This window comes from Mya arenaria, chromosome 7, assembly GCF_026914265.1.
Source record: "Mya arenaria isolate MELC-2E11 chromosome 7, ASM2691426v1".
In the NCBI taxonomy this organism is placed as follows: domain Eukaryota; kingdom Metazoa; phylum Mollusca; class Bivalvia; order Myida; family Myidae; genus Mya; species Mya arenaria.
Genome location: NC_069128.1, coordinates 66423645 through 66444387, shown reverse-complemented (window position 1 = coordinate 66444387; position 20743 = coordinate 66423645). Strand labels below are relative to the sequence as shown.

At 35.0% G+C, this 20743-nt stretch overlaps 1 protein-coding gene across 1 annotated transcript; it reads left to right on the top strand.

The window, feature by feature from the left end:
- The first annotated feature begins 295 nt into the window (after window positions 1-295).
- Window positions 296-19869, top strand: LOC128241939 (uncharacterized). Its single transcript, XM_052959084.1, has 8 exons — window positions 296-409; window positions 5404-5580; window positions 6578-6710; window positions 9749-9798; window positions 10223-10708; window positions 15717-15808; window positions 17336-17811; window positions 18893-19869. The coding sequence occupies exons 1-8, from the start codon at window positions 403-405 to the stop codon at window positions 19158-19160; spliced, it is 1689 nt and encodes a 562-aa protein (XP_052815044.1). The 5' UTR covers window positions 296-402; the 3' UTR covers window positions 19161-19869.
- Window positions 19870-20743: the final 874 nt, after the last annotated feature.

The following is a 20743-nucleotide window of genomic DNA, read 5'->3' as shown; positions in this document are numbered from 1 at the left end:
TTCAAAACTTTACGAACTACTTCAACAGATGTACCGGCATACATCTGAGGTTGTTTTCGAAAAAAAATGGCAGAGGAGCTCCGAATGTCGTTTGTCATAGTCTTCATTGCACGATTATACATCCAACTTTAGTTAAAACATATACTATCTACATGTTTACATTATAAATATGTTAGAGCCGCTTTAAGCAATACAATGACATGCGCCACCCGTCAAGGGTAATATATACACAGTATAACATGGGTGTGTGAATATACATGTAGATTGCTTATAATGAATTATGAAATTTTGATTCTGATTATTTAGTGGATTGAGTTTATAGGGGGTTAAATATTTCGTTCAATGGCTGAATACAGCAGTTTATATTTTTGAACTGGATGCTGGTGATACCGTACGGCGGAAATGTCTAGTAAGTACTGGAGTTGTCTATATTTTATAAGCCTTTATTTATATCAATATGATTTGTACTGTCTCATATATCATTTTAAAGGTACTCGCTTATCTTTTTGTTAAATGAACTTATGTTTGTATTAAGAAATAAAGTGTGGCAAATTATTAGGAGTGTTTGAACTAAGATACTAAAAGCTGTAACCCTTCAGCAAATGTTGATGTTTGCTCAAATATCGTCATTGAAGACCACAATTTTCATAAAAAACTAATAATCACTTAATTACAGCTTTACATGTGAATAGAGGTAGCCATTATATTATGATATAATACAATTATCATATAATAATAATAATAATAATAATAATAATAATAATAATAATAATAATAATAATGAACCAGGTTTTTGGGGTCAGATGTTAAAGCATAATACATTTGAATTTGAAAAGACATAAGACACATGTAACCATAGCTGGTTATAGCCGAACTACTCATCTTTAAAATACTAAGTTATATTGCCAAGTGAGTTTCGCAATGTATTAAACACAAAAGATATAAATTTGCTTGTGAGTATTAGCTTTTCTTAATTATTCTCACACATTAACCTTTGGAAAGATATTATATTGACATCATGAATATTTCCTTCTTCCATTTGCAGTGGGTGCACTTGAGAATGTAGTGAAATTCATCGCCAATGTCATTTAAGTTACAAAAAATACATTTTCGGTTATTTCTTTCAATACCATGCCAGCGACCCGTATCAACGGGCAAATAATTGGCCTTGTGGTTTAGGCGTCGTTTTTTTAAATTCTTGATCATACCGGCGTGGGTTCACACCCCACTAACATTAAACTTATTTTGCATTACTGTATTTGTTCTGCAATTTCGATATCATAGAGTAAAATAATGATAAAATAAGGGTTTCAGATGCATTACCGAGAAACTAATTGTTGGTCTGTTAGGTATCTGAGGTACGGATAAGCTTGCCATTTCGAGATAACGAAAATGAGATATAACCGAAATACAAAAAAAGAGTATAACTCAACCCAACACATTCGGAGAAAATTCGACATAACCAGATCATCGAGATAACAAAGTTCGACATAGCGAGTTTCGACTGTAGAATTCAATTCTAGTGCATGGTGACCCCATTTAACTTAGGTGTCACTCGAATTGGAATTCTTTACTTTTCTCGTTTTTGTATATTTTTTCGGTAACATTTTCACATTATACCAAATCATTTTCTATATGAATGTGATCTCAATACTAGTTTCGTAATTTGAGGTTCAAGATATTTAGAGAAAGTGTGTAATTGTTAGATTTCATAGGCTGATTATCAGCATGTATGAACTTTTTGGACAGAAATTCTTATAGAAAATAGTATAAGCCTAAAAAGCCTAATTCATGAAGCCATTTTTTATCTTTATCTTGATTTTACTTAATAAACTATTTTGTCGTGATTATCATAAAGATGTTATCCTCTTAAAGTTCAGAAAGTCTTTAGTGTATAAATATTGCACAAATTATACTAACTTTAAAATAGTGAGTTTAGTTTAATCCTGTTGTAAGGAACTTAAAATGTTTTCAGACATTGGGCCAGGTAATTAGGAAATAGGGATTGTATACATTAACATTGAATATTTAAAACTTGAATCATATAAATGATATTACCAAAATAAACTAGTGTTTCATACGTCATGCGTACACTAGTGGTTAAGCTATCGCCAGTTGAGGCTGTGTATGGCTTTATGGGATGTTTTTATGTGGGTCGTTAAATGCTTCAGTAAGCGCTGCGTGAACGCGGAGGTTTTACGCATAGTGACTTTTTTAATATATTTTTGAGAGAATCTAATTAATTATTATATCAGACAAAGAATGTTTTACTAGGGAGTCTGACCAATAAATAAAATAGTTTTTTTGAATAGCTTCTTTAACCATAATGTTAAACGTGGTGAACCACATAAGTTTGGTATCGTTTGAAGATGCACTCTTACTCCCAGATAAGATTTACCACAATAAGTAATATTGTTTTAATATTCAAAAATTAAGGATGATTTTTTTCGGAAACAATGGTTCTTGTGAAGGATACCGAGTTTAATTTGAAAGAAATGAGCATAAACACGGTATTACTTCCTTATGAGACTACATTAGACCACTGTAAATCTTTTAGCATTCAAAAATCATTTAATATTTTTGCGCTTTTTGCTATTTAAAACACGGTTACAATCTTGTTATAAGTCATTAATATTTTCCATAAACGCATTATTTAGTAAGTAGTTAAAGGTTTATCAGTCACAATTTATGTATGTAAAATGTTATACATGTGTATATGTTGATTTTTTAATAAGAGAGTCACTTTAATACGTATTTGCCAATTGATAACTTAAGTGTCAAATCAACAAATGAAAGTACATCAAGGTCAGGATTATTGTACATCATACATAACTATTACTAAAGTGAGTATATTTCATCTTTATATCATCTAAAACCGGGCGTGAATGAAATATTTTGCCATCGTTTAAAGTCATACTCGTGTTTAAAATCAATGGATATACCTGTATAACAAACATAAACTTTGAGTGATAAACCTTTGACTACTTACCTAATAATTCATTTATGGAAAATATTAATTACTGATAACAAGATTGTAACCGTGAATTTAATAGCTGAAAACGAACAAATATTAAATGATTGGTGAGTGCTAAAAGATTTACAGTGATCAACATCAACTTATTTGTTAGAGTTTTCATGTTTTCTTCACTTTTTTAACTTTAACACGGTTTCCTTCATACGATTTTGTTTTTGTTTATTTATTCATCCTTTTTAGTAAGTCAAAACTGTGGTACGTCTTATTTGGGATTAAGAGTGCATCTTTAAGTATAAAGTTCTTGTTTGCTATACTACATTCGATATTTAAGCTGCATTTTCACAGATTGACTGTCTTGATAACTTAGTTTTATTTTGTCTTTGAATAAGCCATGTCTTGCAAAAAAAACTGCTGCATGATATTTTGTCAGCAGTCTTAATGGTTCCAGACATTAAGACTGCTGACAAAATATCATGTAGCAGTTATTCTTCATATAGAGGTTCGAAAGTTGGTATTTCATGGCTAAAAGCGTTACTAACGCTTAAAAAATGAGGTATTTAGCCGCCGCTGAAATATGTTATAATATTTGTAGTTATCTTTGGTGACAGAACTGAATGAATTAATGACAAAATCAGTTGACTCTAAGATTTTAATTCTAAAAAATAGACTGTCAGATAGGTGAGACTAAATCAATAACATGTTCTTTTTGGCAAATCCAAGTTTTTCTATTTCAAATTATCGGATACCAAAATAATGTGAGGTAACTAGACATCCAAAATTCACCAATTTGTTTATCCAATACCTTTCAAACATGTTAAAATACCTATACCATCAAAGTTAAGGCTTGATTTAAACATTCCAAGTAACTTTGGTTCGACGTTGTACATGTATCTTCACAATCAGTTTTAAATATGTTTTATAATATTTCAATCATCGATCTTTTTAAATTTAAATGCTATTTGACGTATATATATTGCTTGGAATGGTAGCTACAATGATTTAAATGTATTAATAATTAATTACCTCTTCTAAGTGCATAGTTTAAGTAAATATAAGACGTAAATTATAACTTTTGCTAGACATGCTATCTTGAGTAATTTTAATGTATTAATTATTACCTCTTCGGTATGTATCACTTTAATAAGTTAATGAACATAAACCTAATAAGGTAATTGTTGAAAACCAGCCGAGTTATCTTCTTAATTAGACAGATTGATCTATGTTGTTCTGTCTTAGAAAGATGCACAATGGTTTCAAACATATTTAAACAACAACAACAACAACAACAACAACTTTGAATGCATTTAAGCAATCATGCATATAGCATACAAACAGTTTACGAGCAAACAGGTAAAATTTAGCGAGAAGCATAATAATAAAATGTGAACACAATATGAATGATTGTAAATTAGTACTAGTTAAATATTTTGCAATTCAAGGTAAATCCATAATGCTTTTAGAAACATTTCGTCGTTAACAATTAAACATGTATAGCATCAAAAATAATATTTCATTAAAAAATCCAAGTTAGCTGTGGTTTTACGATATATCTGCACCATCAGTTTAAAATATGATTTATATCATTTAATTTAAATCATAAGGCTTTTAAAACCTTAGAATATTTTACATTTGCGTATTGCTTCAGACGCTTGCTTCAGAAGTTTTAATGTATTAGTTATTACTTTAACTAAGTGCATAATTTAAGTAATGAAGATAATCCTCTTAAAGCTGTACTCTATCAGATTGACCGTTTGAACTTTTTTGTCTTAGAATGGAGCCAACTTTTGTGTAAATGTCTGGAAACCCCTATTATAAGACAGCTTACAAAAGATCAGATTTTTCATATTTATATAAGAAAATTCATGTTTATGGCTAGAAGCGTTGGTAACACTTAAGAAAAATGAATGCAACATCAAGCAACAGATTATGGTAACTACTATGCCTTATCACTAAGCATCGTTAATATGTCCATCCCCATACACAGTGACCTCCCTTGGCGGACGAAGGGAAGTAACCGCTGTGTGGGGTTTGTAATATTGTACGGACGTTACTTGTTACTGCTACTAAACGGGTTGACCATTATAACACTCCTATACACATGGATGTGCTTCATTGCTAAAATAGATCATATAATATAATATGTGTTTACGCCTAAAATAACCTTTAAGTCGTTTTATATCACTGTCACAACGAATGTTTGTCCGAATGGTGCACCATACTTTTCAAACATATTTCCGGCATATAGATCAGGATCAGAAACGTAACATGGCAGTCTTTATAGGCATTCTTTGGCTGCATGTATATTCACTGCTAGAATCAGCTACAGAAACGTAAATCAACCGATCCTGTATGTTACATGCCACCTTACATACCGGCCATGTTTGGTACGTTTGATACACCATAATTAATATCAAATTTCCGGCACACAGATTGTCCCCAAATAGCGGCACGGGATGACCCCGACATTACGCTTTCATCATACGACACGGGGCCGGGAGCCATAGTAGTAGTTTCATGCTCGGGTTTCGGACGACACGTGGATGGGCCCACTAGGCTGGTCTGCAACGGTGGCCAATGGTCAGACACTCCTAGCACTACATGTAAAAGTAAGAAGTTATTTAGAACATATGCTAAATTATTACTTATACATATATGCACATGGTTTCATCAAGCGCCATTAATATGTTTATAATTTACTATGATGAATATTCTAAGACAAGGCATATTTTTTCAGATGTGTGGTTACCCTTACTATATATCCCAAAAATTACACTTAGCATTTATTTTAAGTATTTTCTTACTTTTATATGTAAAAGTAAGAAAACACTTAAAACATATGCTAAGTGTAACTTAGTTAAGTATGCACTTGCTTTCATCAAACGCCATAAAATGTTAATCATAGACTATGGTTTAATATTCTAAGGCATGACATATTTTCAATAGTAGTATATGTAAAGGCAGTATAGGTCCTCAGATGTGTGGTTTGCCTTACTATGTACTATTGTACAATTTAACATTACAATTACAAACAATGAGTCAAATGTATGTGCACGCGCGATTTTCATCTAATTAACAGACATATTGGACAATCGCTTTAACAAATCTTAATTTCTGAGTTATAATATATTTGTTTTTCAAAAATAAAGTTATATTGATCAATTCAGACACAGCTTATTTTAGTAAAACGTGTTGTACTATAAATACAATGTATAAATATTGCATGGCTTCCAGTCTGACAGTACATATTGTCAACATGAGGGAAAAACTGTTTCCCGATGCGAAGGCGAGTTCGAGCTTGAGTTCTTTCGTGATACTGGTGCCTAGGCTGGGCTGGTATTCATAAAGTCATTGTCTACCTTGTCACTTGCCGTATTTTAGGATCTCGATGGTCATATGATGTTAATACTTAATAATGTCTTAAATACATTACCCCCATTGACGTTAATGAAAGAATATGTCAAAACAATATGTTTTAATTTGACGATGAACCTTTTAAAACCTCGAATTAAGCTAGGAAATGATTTCAGATGTGTTATAAATACAGCCCCAGAATGGTACGCTACGAAATCCTGTTGTAAAAAAATGGCTTTTATAATATTGCAGGTCAGTTGGACGACAAGGAGTCCTTATATCTTGGGATTGGCCTGGGGAGTGCAGCCCTGGTAATTGTGTGTATATTCTGGGTCTGTGTGGCCTACTTCTACTGCAAACATAAATGGAGAAGGAGGTATAACAGGTAGGGTCATCATGCTACTCTCCAGTTTATTCATATAGACGTGTTGTCTCCGGTTGATCAAAAGCGGTAATGCACCAGTCAATTGTAACCACGCCCCTCCCCCTGGTCCGGGGAATAGCGGGAACTTTGACTTTCGGTCCAGCCAATCCCAGGTAAAATCCCCGCCCTGCGGGGACAAACTGCTGGTAAACTCCCCGCCAAATGCCCCCCCCCCCTCTATTAAACCACCGCATACACTCGGCACTGCGGGGCCCGGTAAAAACATGGCTCATTTCCCCCGCTATTCCCGGTATACCGCCGGACCTGACGGGGGCGGGGCGTGATTTCAATTGACTGATGCATAACCTTAACATTTAAAGTAGAACGGAATATTTTCTATTTAACGCCTTTAAGTTGTATATTAACACAAAGCATGCATTTCGTATCCACACACTACCCTTTCCACGGCGTTCGGCCTCTGTTCTGCCCAGTCTATGGTTGCTAGATAAATGATCTACCCCTAAAATGTTGAGACACAGTATTACCGCCCTTTGTTCGAAGTGCGCATGCCCAGAGTATACCACAATGCCTTGCTCCAAAAACCACACTGCATTGCTTTAAACTTCGCGGAAATTCTTGATATCTTCATCGAGTTTATGGTGATGAATGATCATTGTTTAGCTGTCTGTTTCCCACATGCATTTTTTAATCCTGGACCTTAGTACGTTACTGGCTAAGACATGAAATTGTTCCTCCAGTATCTGGCGTTATTGGTACAGTACCATGTAATTAGTTACGCAGTGTGGACCTACCACGTGGTTTGTGACGTCATATTTGGTTATTGCAGGAAGCAAAATACATCTTACGATTTGGCCACGATTTTTGAAAAAAAAAATTCTCAACATATCGTTCAGAAACCGAGTATAGTGTACATTTGTTCAGTACCCTGTGCTATGTTTTGAAAAAAAAAATGAAATGAAAATAACGAAATTTCAGCGATAATCCTATCTGAATCTAGACGTATTTTGCTTCCTGCAATAACCAAATGTGACGTCACAAACCACGGGGTATGTCCACTCTGTTACAGTGATAATGTATGTGCGATGGTACTATAGTATCTACACGGACAGGCCCAACTATCACCAAATTATTCAATGTCAACTCACATCAAAAGTAATTTTCTCCTAGAATATGCTTATTAAAAACATTGGTCTAGCTCCAGAAAATTATTACAGTACAACTCGTTGTTTTATCAAGTACGCAAACATATGTTTGCTCTATAATTATTTTTCTTTAAAATATTGACAAAAAGTTATATCAGCACAAAAAGTAAATGCATGTAAGCCCTTTTTTGCTATTTCTTAAAGAAAAACTTTTACTCCCAAATAAGAATTCTCACAAATATTACAACTGTTATCATATACCTAAAAGGATAAATAAATGTCGAAAAGAATGGTTCGTATAAAAGATACCGAGTTTAATTTGAAAGAAAGGTGCAGAAAACATGGTATTTCTACATTATAAGACGATAGTAGATCACAGTAAATCTTTCAGCACTCACCAATCATTTGATATATTTTCGTTTTCAACTATTAAAAACACAGTTTCAATCTTGTTATCAGTTATTATTATTTTCCATAAATGCATTATTTAGTAAGTAGTTTAGATTTATCACTGAAAAATTATTTTCGTTATACATGTGTTTGTATTTATTTTAAATAAGAGTGTCATTTAAAGAATACCTTAGTTTATATTATAAACCAAATATTACGAGATGACGCCAACATTTTAATAAGTTATAAAAATCGTCTTAGCATTTTTGAATGTCCCTGGTACAAAACATAAAAGCACACATACATTCCATAAATATCACAATTTCATAGTTTTTGAAGGTAACCTCCTCGGTCAGGGAAAACGTAATAAGAGCTCACAGGAGGTTTAAAGGCAAAGAACTTAGATTGATGAAAAAATAATAATACATACTAAATTATGTGTAACTCACTTGATTTGAATGATCAAACAAAATATCTCATAATTTGTGTACAGGTAAAATATATAATCCTTTGATAACTAGTTAATTAATCGCTACGTTGCCACACATTCCACAGTTAAAAGGCGCCAACGGTAACATGTTTGAAACTGTACACAAAAAATGTTATTCTTTGTATGATTTAAGTCAAATGAGTTAATATTATAATACATTTAAATTAGAAAATGCATCAACCTATAATGTGCGCTTAAATCTGCACTCTCGCAGATTTACAATTTTTACAACTTTTTTGTCTTGGAAAGAGCAAACTTTTGCGCAGATATCTGTAAACCAATGATATAAGATAGCTGACAAAAAATCAGATCGTAGATTTTCATATTTCCGTTCGAAAATTAATGTTTTATGGTTTAAACCGTTATTTACGGTTTAAGAAAAATGCATAATACATCATTTTTTTAACTTAAATATAAAAATCTGCTATCTATTTTTTGTCAGCAGTCTTATAAAGTTGGTTTCCATGGATTTTCGCAAAGAATGGCTCGTTCCTAGACAAAAATATAAGAGTTATCAAAACGCACAATTTGTGAGAGCTCAGCTTTAAAGGAACCCGACCCTACACAAGCTAGTTCTCTCATTGCTCCAGTAACTACAATGTTTAATATTGCTGTCTGGCTACCGCATGTTGTTTTTGTATCATTTGAAAGAGTATTGCTTGTTAAACTACTAAAATCTAAAATGAATGACCGAATCTTTATAATACATAGAGCTTAAGTACTGCAGGATGTATTTTAACTCTTTGTCTAAAATGAGACTTAACGTGAAGTGCACTACTTTGCTGCTTCTTCGAGACCTGATGAGTTTGTTTGTTACATTATCTTCTGTCTACTTGTTAACATATATCCTTTTTGCGCCTAAAACCCTTTCAAATTTTACCAAAATAATACGGTGTAAACGGGCATCCAATGATCACATATTTGTGCATCAGATACCTTTAACCGGTTAACGAGTCTTAAGCCTCATAGTTAGATCAGAATGTATTTTAAAGAAAAGAATGTATCTCCATTTTCAGTAGCTTTGACAGCGAATACCGAGAGGACAAAATACGGCAACCAATGCATGGTAATTATAGCATAATGTTAAACTACTTTAACCAATGCATGTTTTTTATAGCATATGTCAAACTAATTCCACCAATGCATGGCAATTATTTACACAGTAAGTGGGTCATCTCATCAACGGGCGTACGACCAGTCGTACCATCAACATTTTCAACTGAGTATACAAAGGGGTTGTTGGAAATAATGATAATAATTTAACTTGTAAATCTAAATATGCATAAATTATATCTCGATACAACCAATATTAAATGATTTGAAATGTGATCGTACGACTCTTGATGCGATGGCAACAGCGTGTAGTAATCAAAACAACACTGAATAACACGAAATGAAATATTTGTATAAATTTTCTCATGTACTGGCTGCTGCCAGGTTAACCAGTATCCTATCACTAACAATAATTTATCGTTACCATGACAACATAGATTTCTTCCCGACATCACATCCCTGGGGACCGCCACCTGGCTACGACAGTTTTCCGTACAGAAGTAGACGGGGCTACCGTTTCCACGACAACCGGCGATACGGTTATTACGGCAACAACGGAATTGATTTCCATAGCAACCGCGGTTACCATGACAATGAAGGTTTCAAACGCGGAAGTTATTCTGATGTCTCAAGAATTTCTATCCGAAAACATCGACACGATTGGGATAATGAAGATTACTTTGGTGACAAGAAGTTTAGGAAAGGAAGCTTCTCAGATCGTTCAAATGATTCATTCAGACGTCGTTACCATGGACACAGAAGACATTTTGATGGCGAAAATAACTATCGAAGGACTCGGCGGTTTTCGGACGGGGATTTAGGTTATCACCAAAGAACACGCTTTTCGGGTGGAAACAGGCTTTTGGATGACGGCAGGCATTCATTTGACCGGAATTATAGTCGACATAGACGCAGATATTCAGGTAGCATTTACTGAAGATGCTAGCATATGATTTTATTGTTCACAAAATTATTCCAATTTACACTTTTTTTAAAGAGTGAAGCAACTTGAACCTTGCTCACAGAGATAATGATAACGTTCATCTAAGATAAACAGAATATGTGTAGCATTTACTAAGAATGCTATCATATAATTTTTAACATAATTAATTAACATCTTTTTTCAAGAGTTTCGATACAGCGTGAAGCCACTTGAACCTTGGTCACAGAGATAATGTGGCGTTCGTTAAGATAGATAGAATATTTAGATAGATAGAATATTTTTTTTATTTTATTGAGAAGTTCGCCTCCATGTGCCGATTCGAAATAAATGTTCATGAACGTACGCTGATCAAAGAATCATACTTGCGTCAAGTTATGTTTTTTAGACTATATTAAAGACACCCAATTCTATTCATTTCTTTTATTTAGCCGAAACTCAGAGAAATAATTCGCTATATCGTAAAGGGCCCTTTATAAGAAGTTCGGCACAATTTATTTAAGAATGTTTCATTATAGATTAATTTTGTTCACGTTCTGTTTGCAACTTTTTACGGAAAAGTATTTCGACAAATTGAATATGACTTTTTTCGTGTTAAATTATTTAAGACTATCCAATGATCGCCGTTTTGTGGCTTCTGAGTGATACATTTTCAAATGAAAAAGATATTTGATAAAATCGAGAAAAATTGTCACTTAAATGTACTTTTGAATGCCTTTTCCCCTTAAAATCGGAACAACCACCATAAAGCCACAATAAGATGTTGATTGGATAGTGTCAAATATGTTGGCACCTAAAACCATTCACATTCTTGATCAAAGTTTCCCTTTTGGACGCAAACTATTTGAGAGTCAAACTCTGACAATATCTTCTTTCTTAAAATTGGCTTAGCTTTCAAAGCAACGGAATCCTACGGTCATCGTGTCCTTGTCCCTCGCCCCTTGGAATTATCTAAGGAAAACAACTCGAGGTTTGTTTGTTACATCCGCGCATCTTTTTTTCGATCATTTTATACAGTAAATCATTTCAGTACTCTCGTAAAATGGCATGAAAAAGACGCGAGATCTCACTTTAAGCTCCGCGCAACTTTTTCTCAGGCTGGGGTGTTTCTTTTTGTAGTGATAATGCACCAGTCAATTGTAACCACGGACACCCCCCCCCCCGGTCCGGGTAATAGCGGGGATTTTGACTTTCGGTCCAGCCAAGCCCGGGTAAGATCCCCGTCCTGCGGGGACAAACTGCTGGTAAAATCCCTGCCAAATGCCCCCGAACCCCAGGGACTCTAAGTTAGGCCCAGTCCCGGCCATTTTTGGCGCAAAGACAAATCCACCGCATTCACCCGGCACTGCGGGGCCACCTGAAAGGTAAAAACATGGCCTATCTCCCCGGCTATCCCCTGTATACCCCCGGACCTAGGGGGGGGGGCGTGGTTAAAATTGACTGGTGACTTAAATAACTTAAATGAGTTAATGTTTAAGCTAAATCCGCTTACACATTTCATAATTTGAAGAAAAACTAGATTGTTAACACGTCATGACATGACACGTTCGTTTTTCATAGTATTGCGTAACTGACAACTAAATTTCTGCAATACACCTAACACAGATACGCCTCTTCTATGTATAGTAAGTCATGCGGTCTGTAAATACTTCAACGAATTTTGAAATTGTAACTACGGCTAAGATGACAAACAGTTGACTTATGAAAATATCAATATTGACAAGCGCATTACGTTAAAGTGACACTCTAACGTTATAGTGAAATCAATACATAAACATGTATAACTAACAGAAATATTGAGTGATAAAACTTAAACTGCTTACTCAATAATGCATTTATGGAAAATATTAATATCTGATAACAAGATTGTAACGGTGTTTATAATAGCTGAAAACGCAAAAATATTAAATGAGTGGTGTATGCTAAAAGATTTACTGTGATCTACTATCGTCTCATAAGGTAGAAATACCCTGTTTTCTGCATCTTTCTTTCAAATTGAACTCGGTATCCTTAATAAAAACCATTGTTTTCGACATTCTGTTTTGGTATATAAAAACAATTATATTAATCGTGGTAAATCTTATTTGGGGGTAAGAGTGCATCTTTAATAAGAAATATATCTGGCGTGAATATACAATTATACACGCAACATTGAGTTAAGATGTTAAGGATTTTAAATCATAAAGTCAGTGAATGTAATTAGTCATTAAGTTTTAAAATCGCTATTTACCGATTGACAACATTGACATTTTCAAAATTGTAAATTTACGTGAACAGCTCATGTGAGTTAACTGCTCGGACTTATGTCATGTATGTATTCTTGTATATTGTTTTTAAATTATTTCTTCGTTTTGAGAGTTTTTAGGGTTCAATACATTATATATGAAAAACAGATTAAAATTTGCATGGTCTCACTACGTAATTGACTGTTTCTATGATTAGTATTTGTCAATAGGTTGAATTCCATGTTAAGGATACCTTATGTTTGGTCAAGTAAAGGAAATACCATTCACCACTTCCTGCTATATGGTATTATAAGACCGACCTGTGAGCCTTCGAAGGTGGATGAACCGGCTTATGTAATTTCGGATGCTAGCTGCTCGGTCCTTATAATGCGATATCGTCGACAGTTTAGTGTAAATATGGTTGTCATATGTATTATATATATGAACGCTCTGACAGCGTTGAAAGGCTGTAGGCGCGACATTCGTGATTTAACTTTTTTAAGAGTTCTGTGCATAGGCAATAAAAATTGAATCCAAAAAATAAATATTTTGAGTGGCCTAAAACGGTAACCAATAAGTGCCTGTCTTTACCTAAGAATTGGTAATATAAATTGATAAAATGTTAATACATGAGCTAGTTTCATAACAGTAACTCATAAATCACTACTGGTTGATTATTGCTGTAAATCCGCCCATATTTAACTCTAAAGTCAAGGGCGTTTGTTAGATTGGCTGTCTTACATAAATACGATCCAGATCAACGATTTCCACATTCCTGGGAAGCACACTCTCTATAATGGACGGGTATTAATACAACATCTTAAAGCTGCACTCTCACAGATATACCGTTTTTACATCATTTTTGTATTTTTTGGTTTGGAAAGGGCATTTTTGGCATAAATTTCTGCAAACCAATGATTTAAGATTGCTGACAAAAAATCAGATCGTAGATTTTCATATTTCCGTTCGAAAATTGATATTTTATGGCTTTAAGAAAAATGCAAAAACATAATTTTTTAACTTAAATATAAAAAATCTGCGATCTTTTTTTGTCAGCAGTCTTATATAACTGGTTTCAATGGCTTTTCGCGAAAAGCTCGTTCCAAGACAAAAAATAAAAATGTTGTCAAAACGTTCAATCTATGAGAGTGCAGCTTTAAGTCATATCGTAACTTTAGTATTTTTCTAACTTAAGTAATTTCCTAACTTAATTTCATAGTAGAGTATCTCACTGTTCATAAGATATACTAACTTAATACTAACTATCTTAAGCACATACTTACATTATATACATACTTTATATCAAAACACTTGTACTTTTCTAGTAATTTGAGTTTGAAAAGTTTAGAAAATCGAGTTATTGTTTCAAAAATGATATTTATTTATACCGGCGGAGATATGCCTTTAGTTCCTTTAAGTATGAATAAAGCTAATACTCACATACCGCTGTTTAGATCCGCATAAGATTTGTATAAAATATTCTTGTGATAGACCACTGTCCCAGATTTTCATAAACCCCTGATATATAGGACCACTGTTTCAGATCCACATAACATCTCCTTATAATAGACCGCTGATTCATATTCGCATAACATCTCCTTATAATAGACCGCGGATTCATATTCGCATAAAATCTCCTTATAATAGACCGCTGATTCATATTCGCATAAAATCTCCTTATAATAGACCGCTGATTCATATTCGCATAGCATCTCCTTTTAACAGACCGCGGATTCAGATTCGCATAACATCTCCTTTTAACAGACCGCGGATCCAGATTCGCATAACATCTCCTTTTAACAGACCGCGGATTCAGATTCGCATACCATCTCCATATAACAGACCGCGGATTCAGATCCGCATAACATCTCCATATAACAGACCACGGATTCAGATTCGCATAACATCTCCTTTTAACAGACCGCGGATTCAGATTCGCATACCATCTCCTTATAATATATCACTGATTCATTTTCGCATAACATCTCCTTTTAACAGACCGCGGATTCAGATCCGCATAACATCTCCTTATAACAGACCGCGGATTCAGATCCGCATAACATCTCCTTTTAACAGACCGCGGATTCAGATCCGCATAACATCTCCTTTTAACAGACCGCGGATTCAGATCCGCATAACATCTCCTTTTAACAGACCGCGAATTCAGATCCGCATAACATCTCCTTTTAACAGACCGCGGCTTCAGATTCGCATAACATCTCCTTTTAACAGACCGCGGCTTCAGATTCGCATAGCATCTCCTTTTAACAGACCGCGGCTTCAGATTCGCATAACATCTCCTTTTAACAGACCGCGGATTCAGATTCGCATAACATCTCCTTTTAACAGACCGCGGATTCAGATCCGCATAACATCGCCTTTTAACAGACCGCGTATTCAGATCCGCAAACAATCTCTTGACCGCTCTTTAAAATTCGCATTTAATGGACCTCTGGTTCAGATTTGTATAACATGAAATAAAAAAGGATCACTGATTGAGATAAATGTACAGATTGCTCAAATGCGACCTCTGGGCTGGAATTTAATATTAGTATTAACTGGATCTAAAAACGATGTAGCTAATCGCATTATTTGCTATAAATAACTTACCAACAGAGTGAAAGAAATCAATGATGTATGACCATACGATTGACTTAAACTGCATATTGAATACCTGCCCAGTATCAGATTCGCATTCAATCTACGGATATTGGGCATTTCTTATTATTTTATTTAAATCCTGATTATAATGTCCCACTATTTCAGACCCGCTGTACTACGGCCCGTACGGCCCACCCGTAGACAAGTACTATGTCTCCGAGCCCAGAATCCCGTACCGCACGCGCCCGACAGTGAAGGTAGGTTGCGTCCGTCTGTTTTTTCACTTAAAGAAAGAGGAAAATTAACAGGAAACGAGGAACTCATTGAACTTGTGTATTCATGGTTTTTGACTCACAGAGTGACGTGCTTGGCTTGATTATGACGGCTCAATGTAAATGCACTTTAAATTAGAGACAGAAGTGACGCAAACGAAAATGACGGAATACTTAAAATTGAACTTAAAAATGTACATGTAGTTGTGTGGACACATTTTAGGTGTTTTTGTTTATGCTATGTATTAATTTTTATCTATTGCATTCTATTTGTAAATTTGCAATAATGTTGTTTTTTCTACATTTATATTTAGTATTCAACTTTCTGTTATGGCACTGATGATACTGAATGTGGTGTGAGGTGGTGCTAAGATACATAATCAACCTTTGTCTGAACAAAGCCAAAGTGTCAGGAAAGTCCAACCTGGACTAAGTGGCCACCTGTAGAAAGCAGCCACTTTTACCTTTTCCCAAAGGTGGCCACTTAATACAGGTTTGACTGCATTTTCAATAATGGAACCCCAGTTACAAGGTCAGCTCTTAAAAAACGCATACTACATGTATAATCAATTATCGTGTCCAAGCGTTCCAACGAGATGGTGGTTCTGGAACATACACGTAAATGGAGCATGTGGGGATTTCAGGGAATAAGGTACTAACAGGTTTTGGGAAAAATAGAGTTAAAACTAAATGTTTTAGAATTATAAGTTTGTCGAGGGTGATCATCATTTAAAAACCTGCATTCTCGTGTGATTCATTATATCACATACCTTCCCATTTCTGAGATCAGTCAAGCAAATTATGTGTGTTTAAGTGTGAATTACGTGTCCGTTTTACTTTGTTAAAATTATTTACTTGGTATTCCTCGACTATCTTATTTATTTTTATTTTTTTTCAAACAATTAAGTACCTTGCCCAACCTGACACTCCAACATGTCCGCCGTTCGTACTCTAGAGATTTAGCTTAACAGTTGTAGAAGGTGCTGCACCCTGTCCTCTGTGGTAATATCCTTCTGCCCCCCCCCCCCCCCCCATGGATACCAGCATGTTATACCTTCTGGCTTCATAGAATTTGATGCTTAAGATTGTCAATATAACTCCAATTAAACACAAAATCTAGCATTTTCTGTCCGATTCGTAATGTTCAAGGTCTTTACAGCGCAATACAATGTGCATTTTTCTCCCATAGCATACTGTTACTCTTTTAAAGCATCCTGTCCCTTTTTAACGCCTGGCTTATACCCTAACTAGAACAACCATCTCGTAGGAACTCATGCACAAAATGAAAATGATCAAACTATGAAGAAAAAACAACAACATATAGATATACTAAATAAACGAAGCATATGCAAACATTACAAATATACTATAGTTCATGTATTACATGCATTACAAGTTAAACAAATGCAATTCAACGGAACAGATAGCGAGTTGTTTTCTTTGTATATTTCCTCGAGCGAACTTGCTCCTCATTTTTTACTGAATCAATCATTTTGCATTTTTGCTATGCAGGTTTACGAATATGAGGTGGAAGCTCCGCCATACAGAGAGGAAAAGATCATCGAATATGTCCACGAGCCGGTTCGTAGGACCCCACCCCCGACTGTGACGTATGTAAAACCGCGACCAATCGAAATCGTCGAGGAAAGGCCAATCATCATAGAATCTTCCCCGCGATATGAACAGATCATCATCAAGGACGACAGGCCAAGGCTAGACAACGCTAGATACGTAAGCGATCGCAGATCGGGGTTCGAATCGGTTATTTTAGATGATGACCCAGTCCACGTTAAATATGACGTCAGAGCTGGGCGGAGGACATACACTGACGTACTTCCGGCTGCAAAAATTGTCGAATTAGACGACAGAGAGGAGTTAATGGTCCCAAGGGAGGTCCCGATCAAATCCGGGCACTATGAGGCCACGACTGTAGATGGATCAACTAGTAACTATTTCTTCGGGAGGCAGGATTTCCATAGATCCTCAAGGTATATATGAAGCCATTAGATGTATTGCGAAAAATTACTTGTACGTGTATGCGTAGATGTGAACTGCTGTATGTGCACAGCGTTCTGGTATCTACCAATTTTCAATGCAATGACATAAATATCAAGAACTTATGTCAGGCTGAAAGCAGACACGTCCAAAACGTATTGCAGCACTCATGCATTATCCAAGATGTGAATACACAATATCATTACATACCGTAATCACTGAAGGTTATACGGTAATCACAATGGTTAGTTAGAACATTTGCACATAATCGAAATGTCCCGAGATCGACTCCCTTCCAAGGCTATTACTGGTATGTGAGTTTGGTTTTTGGTCACCAAGCCGAACCGCAGTAAATTGTATAAAACCTTGATAAGGCCAACAAAAATACCTGTGTTTCCGGTTATATGCCGAAGAAAATAGGGTCGGAAGGTCGGAGTTATTTCCATTTCTTTTTTTTATTTCAAATAACAGGATCATGCAATTTTCTGTTGCATCGGGTAAATTATATAACATCTAACCCTTTCATAATACACAAAAAGTCAGAAAAAAGCATTGTTAAATGTCTGAAATCATTCCCATTCCTTCGATCAATAAGCCCACAGCGGACATGGAACTCCCATTGTCTTTTAGCGGAGCAGGGGTAGCAACAGGGTGAGATGTTCGCCTTTCCCTGCTATAAAGTTCAATACTGATGAGAAAAGATCTCAGGCATTATGCCTGCGAAATGCGGACATTTTCTGATGTCTACTGACAATATGAACGCCGCCATTTTGTTTTTCTGTTGACAAAGCGTCTCGACAATACAGATTAGGATTGAGTGTTTATTCTTCGGATCGCGGGACCAGAGACACCGAAACAACTAGAACATTGACGATGTATTTCATTTTTATTTTTAACCTTTATGCCTAAAAAGAATTAGGGTCGGCGAGGAAAATTAGGGTCGGTCCGATTACCGGAAACACAGGTATTTTTGGTCTAAGTTGTCCTCGTGTCATTTATTGGCCAGATTTCAAATTTAAATGATTTTATTGGTTAACAGGAAAAACAAATGTATAACTATTTCTAACGTTACAGAAATGGTGAAAGCGCACTCCGCAGATCCGCATATAATGGAAACGGCGACGTGAGAAATGGGGATAGCGCTTTTCGTAGATCTACTTATACTAGAAACTCCGACCAAAATTTGCGCAGGTCAACTTATGGTGGAAATGATCTAAGAGGGACCAATCTAAGAGGGACCCAAAATGAGCTTGATCACGTGCTCTACCATGGAAAGGGGAAAGTGACCGAAATTTACGAAGATCCATCGGAGTACGCATTGCCTAAAGCAAGGATCCTCTAGATATTTGGATGATTCATTCATAAAATCAAATTTAATCCTTAATCACAAAGCTGCTACTTTAAAAATGCGATGTAGTTGTTACTGGGCGCTGTAACTTTAAAATTGCGATGTAACTGTAATAGGACGTTGTTACTTTAAAATGCGATTAAGCTGTTACAGGGTGCATTTACTTTCAAAAATGCGATGTAGCTGTTACAGGGCGTTAAAAGAAGTTGTATACGAAATTAGGAGGAAGCTGATAACGTGTAATATTAAAAACTATCTGGGAAATATCGCTATAGTTGTAAAGGAGCGCTATGAGAATATATCTATAAAACTCGATGTAGCAGTTACAAGGCGCTGTTACAAAGTATCTATGAAATTACACTGTATTTGTTACAAGGCGCTGTTACAAAGTTTCTATGAAAGTACACTTAGTTGTTACAGGGCGCTTTTACAAATTATCTATGGAATTACACTGTTGTTGTTACAGGGCGCTTTTACAAATTATCTATGGAATTACACTGTAGTTGTTACAGGGCGCTGTTACAAAGTTTCTATGAAAGTACACTTAGTTGTTACAGGGCGCTTTTACAAATTATCTATGGAATTACACTGTAGTTGTTACAGGGCGCTGTTACAAAAGAACTTTTAAATTACACTGTATTTTTTAGAAGTGTGTTTTTTTTCTACAACTTCTTTCTACGACTGAAACACTCCCCATCTATTTTTCTGCATATCTACACATTACAGCAACTTATAAGTCTTTATATATGAGTTGCCATATTTATATCTTAGTATAATGGGTTTCTGAATGAAAGTTTAAACAGTAAATCTGACTTGAATGTGGACATTGTAAATCGTACTCATAATTGTATATGTTTTATATCAGATTCCGTATAACCACATTATCTCAATCTTCTAAATTGAGGACATTTTATAAGTGATCGTTCTTTACGGAATGTATCAAACGAGATTCTGACGAGATTTTAACAATTTAAGTAAACGAGTTTAATTAAGTCCATGTTCGATGACTACGAATGTGATTAAATGTTTTTCAATTTACACCATAAATAGTTCATTATTCAATCAATTACGTACAGAAAACGTCGCTTTACAACACACGCAATTAACAACCCAAATTTATGACGACAAGCGTTCTAACACAAGTTGTATCAAGAAAAATAAATAAATTGACGTTTTTTTATTTAGGCAACAGCATGCAATTGCATTGATGCTGGCATATTGTATACATCTCAAACAATAACCTTTTATATATTTCTCTCCGGTATATTGTATAAATTTGAAATGAAAATTTAATAAACATATCGAAAACATTTCACACTTTATGTTCTGGCCGATTTTCTCGAAACATCTCGAGTCCCTTGTTTCAGGATTTAGCTAAGGCGATTGTTTGTATATTTTGTGTAATGATTACATGCTAGAGAGTTTCGGGAGTTTAAAAAAATATCTTTATGATAATCACGGTGAACTATATTTGATTTAGTAATGTTGTATATGTTCCTATACTTCCTACCTGTACCAGAAATTCAACCCCACATTACATGCCAAATCTAATTATTCTTTCGCTGTTGCTTTTTATA